The sequence below is a fragment of the Leopardus geoffroyi genome, chromosome C3, assembly GCF_018350155.1.
Source record: "Leopardus geoffroyi isolate Oge1 chromosome C3, O.geoffroyi_Oge1_pat1.0, whole genome shotgun sequence".
NCBI lineage: Eukaryota > Metazoa > Chordata > Mammalia > Carnivora > Felidae > Leopardus > Leopardus geoffroyi.
The window spans coordinates 110194852-110212136 of record NC_059338.1 but is presented as its reverse complement, the minus strand read 5'-3'; the positions used below and the strand labels follow the sequence as shown (position 1 = coordinate 110212136).

The 17285-nt window shown below is 45.4% G+C and overlaps 1 protein-coding gene across 10 annotated transcripts in view; it reads right to left on the bottom strand.

The window, feature by feature from the left end:
- The window catches only part of TSPYL5 (TSPY like 5), a 54937-nt gene extending 41132 nt beyond the window's left edge, over positions 1-13805 (bottom strand). For 3 of the 10 annotated variants that reach the window (XM_045454148.1, XM_045454149.1, XM_045454145.1), the window contains exon 1: positions 11507-13805. In XM_045454148.1, coding sequence (XP_045310104.1) covers positions 12447-13694 — 1248 coding nt within the window. In that variant the 5' untranslated portion in view covers positions 13695-13805 and the 3' untranslated portion in view covers positions 11507-12446. Of the gene's footprint in view, positions 1-9450; positions 10291-11472 lie in introns of those variants that run through there. The other 7 variants (XM_045454144.1, XM_045454146.1, XM_045454139.1 and 4 more) reach the window with 7 other exon arrangements.
- Between the last annotated feature and the right edge of the window lie 3480 nt (positions 13806-17285).

Here is a 17285-nt window from a genome sequence, read left to right as displayed (position 1 = left end):
CTATCACGTGGCAAGTGCATATCCCACGGCCATGCTCCCTTCTTCCTTTCGGGTAACGTGGCCCAGACTTGGGGAACTAGTCCTGGTTAATGTGAGCAACTCATGGCAGTAATGTCTTGGCATATACATATATATGACTCATGTCTGGTCAATAAGATGTAAAGGAAATATTTTGTCCCCTGGTAAAAGAGAGTGTTGTGCAGGAGAAGCCCCTCTTTGCCCACTTTGTTACTTTCCTATGTTGGACACTGTCTCTGAGAATGTGATGCCTGGCACTAAAGCAGCCATCTTGGCACCAAGAGACAGATTTGAAGACCCAAAGTCCTTGCTAAGTGTATGCCACGGATGTTAGAAGGGCTAGAAAGATGGAGAGTTTGGAGACTTAAGAAAATAACCGGACAGCTAAACCAACCATGGGACCACTTGCTTCCAAATTCCTTATTATGGCAATAATAACTGCCCTTATTCTCGGTCCCCATTAGATAGGGTTTCTGTTACAGCTGAAAGCATTCTAATTAATCCATATCACTCTCATTAAAATTTGGAGTAGCTGTGTCTCCCTTCTTCTTCTAGGAGGGAAAACTATGGGAAAATGGAAAGTTTTGGAGCCAAAGGCACTCCATCAGTCAGAATTCTGGCTGAGAAACCCTGAGCAAGTTTCTTAACTTGCAGAGTAGAGTGTCAGTGTTATTAACTGGAAAACGTACATAACAATGGAGGCTTCATAAGCTCATTATTAAGAAAACAAACCTAAACAAAAGATGGTGAAAATTTCACATGTCACAGTCTAGCATGGAGGAGGTGCTCAACAAATGTCAACTGCTTTGCTTTCTTTCCCTCCACATGCTCCCTGTGTGGAGCAGAATGTTCAGTGAGTTTTGGGGGAATAGGGAAATGTCCCTATGGAATGTCAAGAAAGAATGATTTTTCACCATCTTTCTTCTTTGGAGACAAGAGCAGAGATAGGGACAGCTGTGTGTGTGGGAGGCTGAAGCTCAAAGAACAGCTTCTGACCCACAGGCCTATCTAAGTTGCCTCTACACAAACAAATCCCCTCATTTAGTAGTTGCCATGGCCTTTTGTTGAGCTTGGTGCCTTCTGTGATTCAGCCTCTCTGTCACACCATCTGCTCAGGGCCTCAACAGAGGCCTACTCCTTCTGAGCTGCTTCAGGCCATGGGAGTCTGTTGCCCACAAGCTACCCACAGCTGGGAGTCTTTAAAATGTGGACTCAACTGCTCAATGGGCAGTGATCCGAGTGGGCACACATGCCCTGGCAGCCTCCAGGCACTGTGGGCCTGTGGACAAGCAGCATGCAGTCTACAGGTCTGTAGGCTGTATTCCAAAGCTGGCTTGTTGGCCATTCTCATTCCCTCTCTGGGCACATATCAAGATGTGCCCCCGCCGCCATACACACATACACATGCACACACACAAACATGCACACGTATTCCCACTTCCTGGTGAGTGAGCACAGTGATAGCTATCCTCTGAAGAGCTGGAAGCCTATCTTCAGCCACACTCCTTCCTCCCTCCCTTCTGAAGGCAGGGGACAATGTTAGTCTAACTCAACAATTCAAACTGCATACCCTAGACTGAGAGGCAGGGCAAAATAGTGATTAAGACTTTCCACTCCCAGCTCCAGGAATTACAATTTATGAAACATTGAATGAGTTACCTAAACTCTCTTGGGCTCTTTTATCTCATCTGGAAAATAAGGATAATAATAGAATTGTTACAATGATGTGTTTAAATGTGCTTAGCACTGTGCCCAGCATGTGGCATGTGCTCAACAAAATGGATTCTCCAAATCTCAAAGCACACTTAGGAAGAGAAAACTTCTCCTGCCATGGGACAACTCCAAGATATGGCCCATTCAGTCTGCCATTTTAATAGGTCATGGCTCATAAGACTAACACTTCCACCAGACCAAAATATTTGTCGGTGTGCATGCACTTGGGATTTAAGGGATTCAACAATGAATGAAGATACTTAAGAGCAAATAGTACAGAGGAAGAAACAAACTCAAAGACAAAACCATAGTCACAAATTGTGATAAATCCTATGAAGGAGAGGGAACTGAGAATGAATACAGAGTGAGCAGTGGGCATGGGAATGCCATTTTATCAGGGAATCAGATAAGACCTCTTGCTGAGAGAATGACATGTAAACATGTAAGAGCTCAGTGTCCCTCACATCAATGCTAGTTGCGTGAATAAATGCTCTCCCAGCCGGAGTGGCACTGACAGAAAGATGGATCCTCCGGGCAGGAGATGAAGCGCTCTCTTGATGGCACATCAAGGTCCTACAACCTCAGTTCCTGGGGAACAGTCTGTTTCACGATCATAATGTCCAGAACGTTCCTGGGTTTCAAAGGTCTTGTCTTGTACCTTTCTCCCCGTAAGTGTTCTGAATTTTCTTATAAAGTGTCTGGTCCCACAGCACCAGGCAGAGCAGCAGTGGGCTTCGATGACCATTTTTTCCCAACAATCCTGGAATTTAGGCTATTTCCTATTGAGGCTTAAGCTAACCTTCTGCTAGATACCTCACTGGGCTCCATTCTGCAGGCTTAACTTGTCTAGCTTGGTGATTTTTGGTGATACCACTCTTTTAGAGATTTTTCTAAATCTTGTTCTAAGCCAATTTTTTGAAGTCCTTTAAATTCAAGGGACATCTTAGGAGAGAGCTCACACTATGTATACGTATGCATATATAAAGAGAGAAAAAAAGTCATTGGGAGAATCATATCAGCTTTTTCTTGTTTTTGATTATATATTCGAGTGGAGTATTACTACAGCACACCATGCAGGGTACCTTTCCAACATTATTCTTTTGCTTTCCAGGTCACTTCCGTTTTCCTACTTGATTTCCAATATGCTGCAAGAGTGATTTGGTACTACTAAGTTTTTTGCCTGAGGTTGTACCAATGATAGCTTCCTTTCCCCCATCATCCTTTAACCCATTTGTATTCACTTCATGCTTCTCCTTCACTTGAAACTATTCCCAACCTCTGTTTGTGGGCATTTCTAGCCTGTCTGTAGTTTGTCACTGATGCCTTAAGGAATCTTTAGGGATCATTCATTTGTTCAGTTGCTTAATGAGAACCTACTATGTGTAAGCCCCTGAGCTATGAGAATAAAAAATGATTAAGACATATTGTTTGTTATTATTATTCTGTGGCCTCAAGAATCTCACGGTCTCTGGTAAACAGACAAGGACATGTCACTATGTTAGTTAGGTTCTATAAATTGAAGTGTGGACAAAATATTGTGGAAATAAAGAGAAGGGAGGGAAAAATTCAGATCAAAAAGTATGGCCTCCGTACAACAGTATCTGAGCCATATTTGAGAAGGGCTGCAAGGGCTTTCTTCCTACGCTAACAGCTCATGCAAATGTTCAGGGTGTGAAAGAGCACAGTGGGCATCCAGAGAACCCAGTGGGCATCCAGAGAAGTGAGTCACACTGGCTGCAGCACAGCACATGGGGGCAATGGGAGAAAATCAGGGTCAAGGAGGAGTCTGATAAAAAGTTAGGAGTGGGGCACCTGGGTGGCTCAGTTGGTTAAGTGTCTGACTTCAGCTCAGGTCATGATCTCACAGTTCATGAGTTCAAGCCCCACATAAGGCTCTATGTGGACAGCTTGGCGCCTGGAGCCTACTTTGGATTCGGTGTCTCCTCTGTCTCTGCCCCTCCCCTGCTTGCACTCTGTCTCTGTCTCTGTCTCTCTCTCTCTCAATTAGAAAAAAAAAAAAAATTTTTTTAAGTTAGGAGCAAAATGAAGATCAACTGAGTAGCCAAAAGAAAAACGGTTGCAATTGATCATAAAACATGAAATAAATAAAAACCCACAAGTCCACAGTGATAGTAAAGAGAAAAGAATAACACACCCTTATTTGAGGCCATTAGAAGCAATTATTTACACTTACTTCTGATTCCAAAAATAGGTAATACAAGGAACAAATTAGACATTTATACTGCCTTTCACAAGGAAGTATAGTTCACCACTAGATGATAAGGGCTGGGTGTTCCTTAGGAAAATACCAGATAGCATATGTAAAGGAAATGCCAAGTTCAGAAAGTCACTGTTTTGTATCCCACAGTGAAATAACGGATTTGGCCAAATGTCATCAATGGCTGATAAAACCTTGGAATGAAACAATATCCTCACAGTAATCTCAGAGATTACCTACTAATTGTGATCACCATCTTAACTGATAGATCAAACCAACAGCACAACAGTGGGACACCTGTCACTGTGCCTTTGGAAGTGATGTATTATGAGGTACACCACTTTGTCTACGGAGTATTCTTGCCAAAGGCACTTCATCTGCATCCCTCACTTTACAAGAAATACAGGAGACAGAGGGAAAAGTTAAATTACACCAGGAAGAAGCCATCAGACAAATCCAGAATTTGGGACATCCTAGAAGACAACTGGCCTAACATCTTCAGACAGTCAATATCATGGGGCGGCGGGGGGGGGGGGGGGGGGGTGGGCGGAAAGTGAGGCGATTATTTTTGTTTTAAAAAGACTGAAGAGATAGCTAGATGAATGACTGAGCATTATTTAATCTTGATTTTAAAACTAATACTGTAAAATAATCTTGGGAACAATGGAAAAGTCCAAATATGGACTAAAATGGACTCAATACTAGATGGTATTTGGGAACTGTATTCTGTAGCCTGATAATGGTCTTATGTTTATGCAGCAGAAAATCCTTTTTTTTTTTTTTTTTAATGTTTATTTACTTTTGTGAAAGAAACAGAGCACAAGTGGGGGAGGGGTAGAGAGAGAAGGAGACACAGAAGACAAAACGGGCTCCAGGCTCTGAGCTGTCAGTACAGAGCCTGACACGGGGCTTGAACTCACGAGCTGTGAGATCATGACCTGAGCTGAAGTTGGACGCTTAACCAACTGAGCCACCCAGGCACCCCAGAAAATCCTTTTTTATGACATGCAAGCTGAGTATTTAGGATTCAGTGGTCAAGCAACTTTTTTCCAAACTGTTCAGCAAAACATATACAGACAAAATAAATATGGCACAAAGTTAAAAATCATATATGGGTAACCATTGTGCTTTGTCAACTTTTATGTATATTAAAACTTTTCATAATAAAAGTGTTTGAAATAAAATATATGTAGGGTCAGGGGCACCCAGATGACTCAGTCAGTTGACTAACAAACTCAAATTTTCAACTCAGGTCATGATCCCAGATCATGGGATTGAGCCCCGCATCAATCCATGCTTAGCATGGAGCCTGCATAAGATTGTCTCCCTCTGCCCCTCTTCCCCACTTGTGCTCTCTCTCCCTTTCCAAAATTAAAAAAAAAATTTTTTTAATGCAGTCATATAACAAAGGGCCTGTTACGAGCTTCTTAGGATTGGACCTTACTCCTGAAAGTCCTGATTGGTGATTGACTTGTTCAAAAGTTTCATTTTAGAAACATTATTGATTTATCACAGCCACCCAAGTAGCATTTACTGAACACATACATCAAATGTTGAGTGAGCCCTGAGTGAGGTGCTGTGGGAGAGAGGAAAACCGAAAAGGCACTGCCTGGCTGGAAGAGCACTAGCCATGTAACAGAGGAGATGAGACACAGAACACCAAGCACTGGTAGAGCTTTCTTGGCAAAAGAGGTGCCCAGGAGAGCTGGGAGGCGGGAAGTGCAGACGCACAGTGCTTCTGCCTAGTATGTGGTGTCTGTGTCAGCAGCACAGCCACATCACTCCAGAAACGATGAGCCCACAGGCGACTAAAATCTCCTGTCCATTCTAACCTCTTGAGCTCTCCTTATTCTTTGATGGCAGACCCCTACACCCACGAGAGATGCTGAGAAGTGCTGTTTCCCTAAAATAGAGTGTGGGAGTGTGACCCATTTCTGGCCCAAGGAACCTGACTCAGTTCTCCTGAGATCCAGAAGGGACTGCTGGAAAAGATTTCCTTCCTTGATAAAGACAGAGACATATGAGAAGACATCCTTTCCCTCCTTCCTGCCTGCCCTTACGTGCAGCTGGGGAACCATGAGAAAAAAAAGCCAAGAGAAGAGGAAGCAGTGGTGTGGACCAGAGTCCTACTATCATGGAGCCATGGAAGCAAGCCTGCAACTTCCTATCACCAGACTCCGTGTTATAGAAGAGTTACCTCCTTTTCCCTGAATCATTCAGATTCAGGTATTAAAACTTTGAGCTGATCCTGACCTTAGAACAAAGCTGTTAAAAGAAGCCTCAGCCACCGTTCTGAGCCACCCAACCCTAGCTAGTCCAGCTCCTAACTGAGCTCCGACAGCAGGCTGTAGTTTGGGATCGCCAAGAAGGTTTCCACTCATGCCAACTCTGATTGGCTGTGACTGACTAATGTGCCATGCTGAGGGGTCTGATGCACTCCGTGAAGGTATCAATCCAGGTTCTGTGGAAAGAAGTGCCTAGATTCACAGTACCAGATATCTGCTTGGGCCTTGTGTTTACCATCACAAGTATGGATGGAGTTTGGAACCGGCAGACCTGAGTTGAGTTCTGGATCTACCGCATACCACTTGGGTAGTTTGGGTCAAGTCATTTAACCTCTTTGAGCCATCTCAGGGGACAGTTGTTATAACTCAGATAATGTAAGTGAATGTGGTTTGGGAAGCATGAAGTGTCACGTGGATGGTGACTATTTTGTCATATTTGTCAAACCTCAGCTGAGAACCAGGTTGACAGGAGGCAGGGAGAGGAGGAAGGAACTCAAGATTTGAGCCTTGGAGAGTAGGTAACCAGAGAATGCTGATTTGGGGTCCCGAAGCACAAAGTCAGAGTTCCAGATAAAAACGAACCAGCAGAAGTGAGTTATGATCTGGAATGGTGAAATACAGTTGAAGAAGATGCCAAAAGCAGAAGTGAAGATGCTAAGGACAAAGACAGATAAAAACCATAGGCTGAATAGCCTGGGTTCTCTTTTGTTTTGTTTTGTTTTGTTTGTTTGCTGCCCCAACATCTGAGGGATATGTAACATCAGTAACAGTGGCTCACCAAGGCCTAGGATCTCAAGGGCTGAGAAGGCATAAGGGCTTTCCAAAATCTTGAAAGGGGCAACTGAGGGCAAAGTCTCCTCCCTCTGGGAGGCCACCCCAGAGCAGTATGCCTTTCTGCCTTGTTGCAAACCAGTGGAGCAGACCAGAGGCAGAAAGCCCCAAGTGTAAGGAGAGACAGTCAGAAGCTGATAAAACTTCCAATAAGCTATGCGTAGCAAGTCTGTTTTGTTCTCCTCCCTCACCCATGGCATAGTCAAACCCAGCACACTTCCAAAAAAGCCCAGCCAGTAATGAGTTTAGAAATCAAAAGTCCTTTTATAATAAAATTCAAAGTTGAGAAAAGGGCCAGGGTCTCCCCGCCTAATGAGAATTACTCCAAGAAGCCCTCACTTTTCAGGTTATTAAAAGCCTAATTGCTCTGTGAACTCTGATCTAGGAGGTCAGAGGGTGAAAAAGAGACTTTCTTTTAGTTCCCATATTGATCTAAAACATTCAGAAGCCCTATGCAGGAAAAGGTAAAAAAAAAAATAGATTGACTGACAATCCCAGGCAAAATCTGAGAAGAGGTTGAAACCTAGGAGGGGGGCAGAATTCAAAGTTCTATTTGTTCACAGCTATATTTCTAATGTCTACACCAAGACTGGCATATTCAATAAATGAATGAGCCCATGGGAAGGTAGTGAATCCCAGATCAGATGGAACCCAAGTGGAGGGCTGTGAAAGGGAGGCCTGGTAAGTGGAGGCTTCACATCCATGAAAAAGCAAGTGTGTGAGCTGAACTGGGCAGAAAGCCTCCCCCAATTCCTAACTCCAGAGGAGTCCACATGAATCCCAAGAAGAGGCTTGAGCCTGAAAAAGAGGCTGCTCTCCATACCGATTTGCACTCCCCATATCACTAGTAGTGAGGCTTTAGGGGTTTAAAAATTTTTTTTTAGTTGATAGCATTCAAAATTGGGAGATTCTACATAAAAATCCTGATTCTTCCCACTCCCCTTTGAAGATGTAGCAACACGAGGCCCGCAATGCCCCCAGGGAAACAATCTAGGCCTGCAGAACAGCCACACACAACTTCCACAACCGTCCACTACTCCCAGGCTCACACAGAGGGAAGACAGTGTGAAGACAGAAGACGACCATCTACGACCAAGGAGAGAGGTCTTCCGAGATTAACCCTACCAACACCTCAATCTGAGACTTCTAGCCTCCAAAACTGAGGAAGTAAATTTCTGGTGTTTAAGCCACCAGTCCATGGTACTCTGTTATGGAAGCCCCAACAAACTAATACATCCTTATAAACAAATTTGATCTACTTTACTAATTTAATTATCAGACTAGCCCAGAAGCATTTTTCTATAAACTGTTTTAAATTCATTCATTCATTCAATATCTTAATACCTACTATGCTCTGAACACTGTACACTTATTGATTCAAGCCCTTTCTCATGTAAACTAATTTTATTATCTTGTCATTTAACAACGCACTTCTAATTTTTTCCAACTATTTTCTGCTGGGCAGCTATGTGGCATTCTGATGTCTGCTGATGCTTCTCTTGATTACTAGAATTAACCTTTTTATAGATGTGTTAGAACAGCATCAGTAACCCTAGTTCTCAACTCTAGATAGACAAAAGAATCACCTAGGATGTTTCTAAAATACCTGTATCTGGACCAACCCCTTCCCACATTCTGATTTACCTGGCATTTGTACAAAGCTCTGGCAGCGTATTTAAGTGTCCCAGATAATTCTAGTGTGCAGCCAAGGCTGAGCACTGTTACTCCCGTTTGAATGGGACTTGAACATCACCTCCTTAGGCACTCAAAGTAGTTCACAAACCACCAGCACTGAAATCACCCGGAATTTTGTTAGAAATGCAGCATCTCCAGTGTGCCTGGGTGGCTCAGTCAGTAAAGGGTCCGACTTCAGCTCAGGTCATGATCTCACAGCTTGTGAGTTCGAGCCCTGCATCAGGCTCTGTGCTGACAGCTCAGAACTTGGAGCCTGCTTCTAATTCTGTGTACCTCTCTCACTCTGCCCCTCCCCTGCTCGTGCTCTGTCTCTAAGAACAAAACACTAAAAAAAATTAAATAAAAAAAAAGAAATGCAGCATCTCCGTTTCCACCCTGAACTACTGAATCAGAATTCATATTTTAATAGTTTCCTCACACAATTCAGATGTACTCTAAAATTTGAGAAGCACTGGATTTACACTATAATCACCTGGAAAACTTGTTAAGAACAAGAACTCCCTGGCTTCCTTCCAGAACCACAGAATCTCATTATCTGCTAAGGGCTTGGGAATCTGAATTTTGTGTATTGTGATATAGCTAGTCACACAAGGGCCTGAGACCTAGGAATCACTCGAGGCCAATGTACACATCCCCTCAACTACCCAGCTTCAGCTTAACCTTCCAATTCTTTTTTAAAAATAAAAAATATAACAGAGATACAGATTTTTATTCTTCCATAATGCATGCAGGCTTACAACTATTATACTTAGGAACAAAGGAAAAATTGCATTATTACCAGGATGTCAAATTAGCAAGTAAGACAACCAGTTACTGATTACTTTTGGGAGATTATTTTTACAGAACACAGCAACAATTACCAAATTATACTTTCAAGACCACAGTTATATCACGAGACCAGGACAAGCTGATGGTATTTCTAACAGTCACACAAGTCTCCATCTTTTACAGGCAAAAAAGACTGATATTCTGGTGAAGGGTCTCAAGTAAGCACCTTATATCAGTCTTTGAAAGATTTACAACACAACAGTCTCTCTCCTGTTGTGATGCAGGGGAAAGAGAGCACATTTTCATCTCTTTTTGAGTACTCCCTGTTAATCTTGAAGACTTTCACTTCTAAGGCCCATTTCTAGAACTTCATCAGTTAACATTCAAAGCAAAAAGCAGACCTGATGTGATCATGATAGTGCACCCCACCACTATCACCACCAAAAGAGAGTCCTGATCTCCCAAAGTAGTCAAGTTTAAATTGGCACAGTGTTGGACTTTCCATCAACAATATAGGTGGGGAGAGGAAGATACCAGGTTGATCATAATTGATGTAGCTAGGTGATGGGTACTCAGGGTCCAGGGACCATCCTCTCCACTTCTGTGCATGTCTGAAAATGTCCACAATAAAGAGAAAAACATTAAAAAAAAAAAAAAAAAAGCAGACCTACTCTGCTACGTATTCCCATTAGTGGTAAGATTTTACTTATGGCAAAAATAAGCAGCATATAGCATCAATCTTCCACATACGCAAGGCCACACCTAGAAAAGAGAAAGCATCCAAAGTAACATTATTCTGTTTTGGGTTTGTTTCTGTGATTTATAAAATCCACTAATGATGAGTTAATGACTGAACAAAACTTGGGGCAAACCTACATCTAGGCATTGTAATTGTCCCATGATCCCTTTAACTCTCCTCTCCTCACTCTGGAAAAGGTCCTTCCCTGTCCCCCCCATCACTGAGAAATAGGCATACTCTCCCTGAGGTTTCTTCACCCATTTCTATCTGCTTCTCCAGGCCCATCTCCACATCAGGTTCATTCCTACTCTGTTTTTGCTGCCACTGCCTTGCCTGGCACATCCTGTATACAATTTTGAGTCAAGGCCTCCCCAGCCCCTGGGGAACTCAGAACAAGGTCTCCCACAAGGAATGGGAGTTACAGTCTTAATGCGTCACCCTTAGGGATGTGAAGGAGAAAAAGGGCCTAGCTCAGCTTTTATACCCACTGGGAATGAGCCTTGGTGATCCAGAACAGATTCCGCCCACCCTGACCCCATGCCCAAGACGAAAGCCTACTCCTAAGGGTATCTGAAGGTAGAAGTAAAGACAGCAAAGGACTGTTGAGGGTAGAAAGCTGGGGAACGAGGGCCAGATGGCCAGAGGCTACTATAGAGGAAGAAACAATATGAGACAACTGGGTCTTATGGGGCACACACAAAAAAGTTGGAACAGGAGTAAACACTAAGTCCACAACACTGCTGCCTTGGGACTTAAAATTCTAGCATGTTAGCCATGAAAAGAATTTTCAACTTCAGAATTATAGAGTGCATCCAGGAGTCGGGACCAAGGTCCGACTACAGACCTTGGCCTTCTGGTTTCCTCTGCCCTCTGTCAGCCCAATGTGTGAGTGTGCACAGCAAGTCCTAGCTCTCTCACTAGCTGTATGCAGACAACCTTGGCTTTTCAGTTGTTTCCACTTTCTGAGCTGTAGTAATACTGAAACAAAAAAGGAAGGAAGGAAGGGAGTAGAGGAGTAAGAAAGGAGGACAGGAAAGGAAGGGAGGGAAGAAGGAAGAGAAGTGAAGGAAGGGCAAGTAAGGAGGTATAGAGGTATGAGATAAAGTAGACACAGGCCCATAGATCAAAAATCCCTTTTCCCCACAACCCCACTATAGCACTCTGGTCATATGCTAGCTAGGGATGAGAAGAGTTGACAAAGGTACCTAGATTATATGTGGGTCCAGTCCTCACTCTCACCTGGAGCCGCAGCACGATGACAGTGAGCACATGTCACATACCGGCCCATCAGTCTGGCAAGCAGTAGGGTTCCTAGAAGGCTGGGGAAGGTAGGTGTGTGTCTCATGCACTGGCAGGGGGCCTTGGTCCACAGGCAGTTCTTGAGGTCCTCATTGACTGGGAAGCCAAGTGGGGCCAATAGCAACCTAGACAAATCTCAGTGGCCTGACAGTGATGGGGTACGGTGTTGACCCTGACGAATGTTCATCATAAGGACCCAGAGGCAGGAAGAGACACATAATGGTATAGAACACATGGCATTATGCTTCTCACCCTTAACCTCATCCATGCCCAGCAGTCAAGTGCTATTCCACATATCCAGCAGGGCAGCATAGGCCCCTAGCCAAAGCCAGAGATCCAGTAGGTGGTGGAACCTTGGCTGGTGGCCCCAGGGCCTTGGAACAATCACTTTTGGCTGATGGCCAATACCATGTGTGCTAGCTTCATTCTGCAGTGGCAACAGAAGACTTTGCCACAGATGGCACGCATGGCCAGCATGAACACAAAGCTCAGCAAGTCACTGGCCCTGGAGCAGCAGAGCTCGAGGATGCACTGGTCCTTGTGGAGGATGACTCATGAGTGTCCATGTTAAAGACAGCTGGGAAAGGCCAGAGCCAAGAACACAGTCCAGGCAATGTAGACAAAGACAGCACACACTTGAAGCATGTGTGCTTAACGTATAAACAGTAGGGGTGAGATCATTTAACGTGTAACACTAATGTGAAAAAAGCAAGGCCACGAGGGGGCCAAAGAACATGATCATAAATACCATATTCTTGTAACTGAAGTCCAAAGGGAATACAGTGCACAGAGGCCAACATGAAGAGAAGGCAGACGGCCAAACACACGTGGTTAGCTAGGCACAGGTCCAACAGGAGGTAGTAGGGAGACTAGTGCAGGATCAGTTGGACTTGTTTGCCCCAGGCTCAGGGGTCTCCACTGGCTGCCTTGCTGGACCTTGCCTGCCCTCCTTTCCTTTCTCTGCACGGGCCCCTTCACTCATAAGGTAGTACTGCAGGGGATTGGGCCACAGTTCCTCGTTGATGATCTCCACAATCTTGTCAGACTCAATGGAGCTGTGGTTTGAAAACCACCCAAAGAAGCTACGGCTGTTGTCTGGGTTGCCCTGGCTTAACGACTGGAGATCATGGCCCGGGAGCCACTGGATTGGAGTAGAACGAGACACCACCTGACCCGAAGGCCCACACCCGTATTCCTTGATGAGCACCTTATTTTGGAAATAGGGGTTGCGCCCGAAGTAGAACTTGATTTTGTAGCCCAATCTTGCGAGGCCAAGCTCTTCCACCTCCAGGCTGTTCAAGTAACTGAGAACCTCTTTATCTTGGTTGTTCAGAAAGGATGAGAGCTGGGGGTGGTTCTGAAAAGCCTGCCCCCAGAAACCTGGGATACTCTGGATGAGGAGGTTCCTGCGCTCTAAGTGATGCAGTCGCAACTGCCCGAACTTGCGCGAGAGCCGAAGGTAGGCCCTGTCCGCCTGGGCGTTCATGGTCTCCAGCTTCAGCTGGACGGTCTCCAGCGTATCCATGCTGCCATCTGTCGCCAGGGGCGCTGACCCTGCATCCTTCTCCACCTTCGTTTCTTCTCCCACAGGGGCGGAGACGCTCTCCCCAGTGGCCCCTTTCTTCAGCTTCCCACCAGCTAGGGCCTGAGGTACTCTCCCCGCTGCGCTACAGGTTTCTGAGGCCTTCTTCCCAGCAGCACCACGCCGATTTCCAACGCGGGGGCCATTTTTTGGCCTTCCCACGGTTCCCACGGTTCCTACGAAGACCGTGTCTGTCGCTAGGCGCTCCGAGAGGGATGTGGCCTTCCCCAGGCCGGGCCTGGTCGCAGCCTGCCCGCGACCCCCCGCAGCTCGGGCCCGGAGCGCGAGGCCACAATCCAGGGGGAGCCGGCAGGCAGCCTCCTCCCCGGGCCGACGGGGCGGCGCGGGCGCAGCGGTTTCCAGGCCACCCCAACCCGCGCCAGCCTGCACCTGTGCCGCCTGGGTTTCCTCCCCGAGCCTCTGGCACTGTGTTGGGTCCGGGTCGCGGGGGGCGTCGTCAGGAGCAGCGCGAACTCGGGCTTTGCCTCGGCCTTTGCCCCGGTTTTTGGCGCGGGAGGACTTTCTACCCCTACTTCGGCCGCTCATGGTGGTAGCGGAAGCAGCTTCAAAGCCACGCTCCGACCCGGCGGCCCCTGGCGCCAGCTCGCGGTCGCGACTGAGCGGGCCTCTCCATGGCAACCGCTGACGTCACGGCTGTACGACTGTACCCTCGCGCGAGGACGGGCTGCGCGCGGTGATTGGCTCCGCCGCCGCAGCTGCGCATGAGCCGACCCTCACGGACGCCCCCCTCCTCCCTCGCCCCCTACCTCGCTTTGTCTGTTAATGGATGCGTGTGCCGACCTTCACTTTCTTCCCGTTGGTGTCAGTTGTACCCGCTGGGTCTCATAGAGCATGTCTAATTCCTCTCATACAAGACAGCATGGCGACAACTATGACCACGTGTGTCCCCCCATCATCTACTTTCTAAACTAAACATCTTCAGTGCGTCCTATTACCTCGTGTGACATTTGCCAAGATGAAACTGCTATTGGTCCCTGTGTTTTTCTCTTTGAAAGCCTTTGCTGAGGGATTTGCCATGGTGCCTTAACTCCAGAGAATGTAAAGGTAGGTACCGTAGTGCCAGGCCACAAAGCGATTTGATAGGTGGGATGTTACTAATAATTATAAAAATAATTACTAGTATTTTATGAGCATCATTATGAACCAGGTTACGCACTGCATGCTTTATGTGCATTATCTCAATAAATGAGGGAAGCGTTGTTGTCATTCCCATTTTGCAGATGAGAAAACTGTGGCTCTGGGACACCAAGGAATATTCCTGATATTACACAGTAAGGGGTAGAAGCACAATTCAAACCCAAGCCCATCTGACTCCTACCCTGTGCTTTATATTTGCAAGCGGCCAGTCCTTCCAGGGCTGCTCCGCCTGCAGATTACTGCACTGGCTCTTAAGAAGACCAGCCTTGCTTGTAAAATAGGCATTGGCAGGGTATTCTCTCTTCTGCTTGGTGGCCTACCCCAAATCCTCTAGCTGCCTCAGGCCTCGTTTACACAGCTGGGCTTTCACTGAAGGTATAGGACCTGTACAGAACTTCTGCAACTGGAGTGAGACAGGAATGTGGTCAGAGAATTTAATTATTCAGGGAGTGCAGCAGCGTTTCCCAAGCTGAAGTTAAGAATCAGAGCCTCCATAGTAGCAGTGAGGAGGCCCTAGAAACTTCTTAGACACTGCATGGAAAAAGCCAGACAACTTAGCTCTTGTTCCTGGAGCAAGTTCTAGACCCTGTTGTTACTAGCCAAGTGATAGGACCTTGAAATAGTGTAGCACTTGCCGAGACCATGACCAAAAAGACAACGAACAAAAACCTTCTGAGGTTATCTTTTCAGGCTCACGGGGAACAAGAAGTCCCTTGCACCCAGCTAATGAAGAAGTAAGTTCCAAAGCCTGTGGGAACTCAACCCCTCCCTCCTCTTATTTGTCAATGTGTCCTTGTAGACTGGCAGCCTGGCATCACCTGGAAACTTGTTAAAAATGGAGAATTTCAGGGGCGCCTGGGTGGCGCAGTCGGTTAAGCGTCCGACTTCAGCCAGGTCACGATCTCGCGGTCCGTGAGTTCGAGCCCCGCGTCGGGCTCTGGGCTGATGGCTCGGAGCCTGGAGCCTGTTTCCGATTCTGTGTCTCCCTCTCTCTCTGCCCCTCCCCCGTTCATGCTCTGTCTCTCTCTGTCCCAAAAATAAATAAAAAACGTTGAAAAAAAAATTAAAAAAAAAAAAATGGAGAATTTCAGGCCTTGCCCCAGATGGATGAAATCAGAATTTGAATTTTAACAGGATCTCAGTTTATTTGTATCCACATTAAAGTTGAAGTATAGGAGACAGGGGAGAAGAGAAATTCTTTTGATACAAGCAGGCCTTACTTTAAGCCAGCCCAGTGCAAGTGACCGCTGTCTTTCTCAAAGGCTCTGCAATCCTGCAAGGCTGTATGTGATCTAGCAAGTTCCCTCCTGCCACTACCCAGCTTACCTCTCTGACCTCATCTTCTTGTCCCCCCCCCCCCCCCAACTCCTTTCCAACTGTACTGGCCTCCTTGCTATTCTGCCTTATATACTCTTCCCTCACTTTAAGTGGTCATCTTGGCTGGCTCCCTTCACACTTTGCTTAAGTGTAATCTTCTCCGTAACCATCCTGTTTAAAATTGTCGTGCATCCCCATCCCTCATACCCTGCACTGTTTTTTCTTTATTCCTTAGGACTTATTGCCTTCCAACACACTACACGGTTATTTCTTCGGTATATTGTTTAACTGTCTCTCCTCTCCAGAATGTTAACTCCATGAGGTCAGGTGTCTTTCTTTTGTTCACGTGGGCCTACAACAATGTCTGATACTAATGAAAAGCAATAATTGTTGAGTGAAAGAACCAACCAAAGTAGAGTTTTTAAAAAATGGGTTTCTAAATTGATCTTCTGAAATTCAGAATACCCCTGTTTTCCCCACAGAAGCAGTTTTATAGATAAAGGTTATATACTCCGATCAACATAGTGAAAATGTATTAAACTCATAACTTAAACACAAAATTATCTTTTGAAATGAGCACCATTCAGGGACAGTGTGTAGGTGAAAATCCAGAGCGATTAATTTAAAAATTGAGTTAAGGGATGATGTGCCTGGCTGGCTCAGTTGGTAGAACATGTGACTCTTGATCTCAGGGTCGTGAGTACAAGCCCCACATCAGGCTTGGAGCCTACTTAAAATTTTAAAAATAAATAAATAAAGGCATTCCTCTTTATTAAAAAAAATAATAAGGGGAATTACTATTTGATTTAAAAAGGATTAGTCCAAGGATTACCTTAAATTCTTGTTGAAGGCTCTTTCATAACTACTTCTTCCCAAGGCCTTCCATGAACGTCCCAGACCATCGTAAGTAGTCCTGTCCTCAATCTCACAGAGAAGTTAACTGTAATATTTGTCAGGCAATTAGACATGCAGTTTTGTGCCAGTCCTTGTACAAAATTACCACTTAAAACTGGATAACCACTGTCTGAAATTGTCTGTAAATCTCAGAAAAAACTTAAAAATTAGCTGAAGCAGTCACTGCCCCTCTATAAATTGCAGAAATTGGTGGGCTGGCCCACTTCTCAGAGCACTCACAGCTCAACCAACCTCTGTTGTCAAGAGCCTTAATCCAGCATCAGCATCTGCGTCATTTACTGCTCATCCATGGCAAAACCACTGCAAGGTTAATGTAGGCTGGGCCACTGCAAATGGTGTTTATTACACAATCTGCCTCCAGCCTGTTTTCATCATGTCAAAGAGATAAGCGTCAGGTGAAGAGAAACAAATGTGAGACTACCACTTTATATAAAGATACTCCAGGTCACCCAGTCTATATGGCTTCTGTATTTAAGAGGATGGTCTATGCAGCTGAACTGAACTGCTGATTTTCTTCTCAGGCATTAATATTTAACTTTATATGAGACTATAGCTTGAGTTTTCAACTAGACAGTAAGCCATGTAAGGGTTAAGACTGTGTCTCTTTTATCTTCCAAAGCAGCTAGCATGGGCCTTGCACTTGCTAGTAATGTTACTGAGTAAAGTTCACATTTATTTTGTACTTTATACAATGCCATGTTCTGATTCACTTAATCCCCACAGCCACTTCATGGGTCAGGTGTAGCT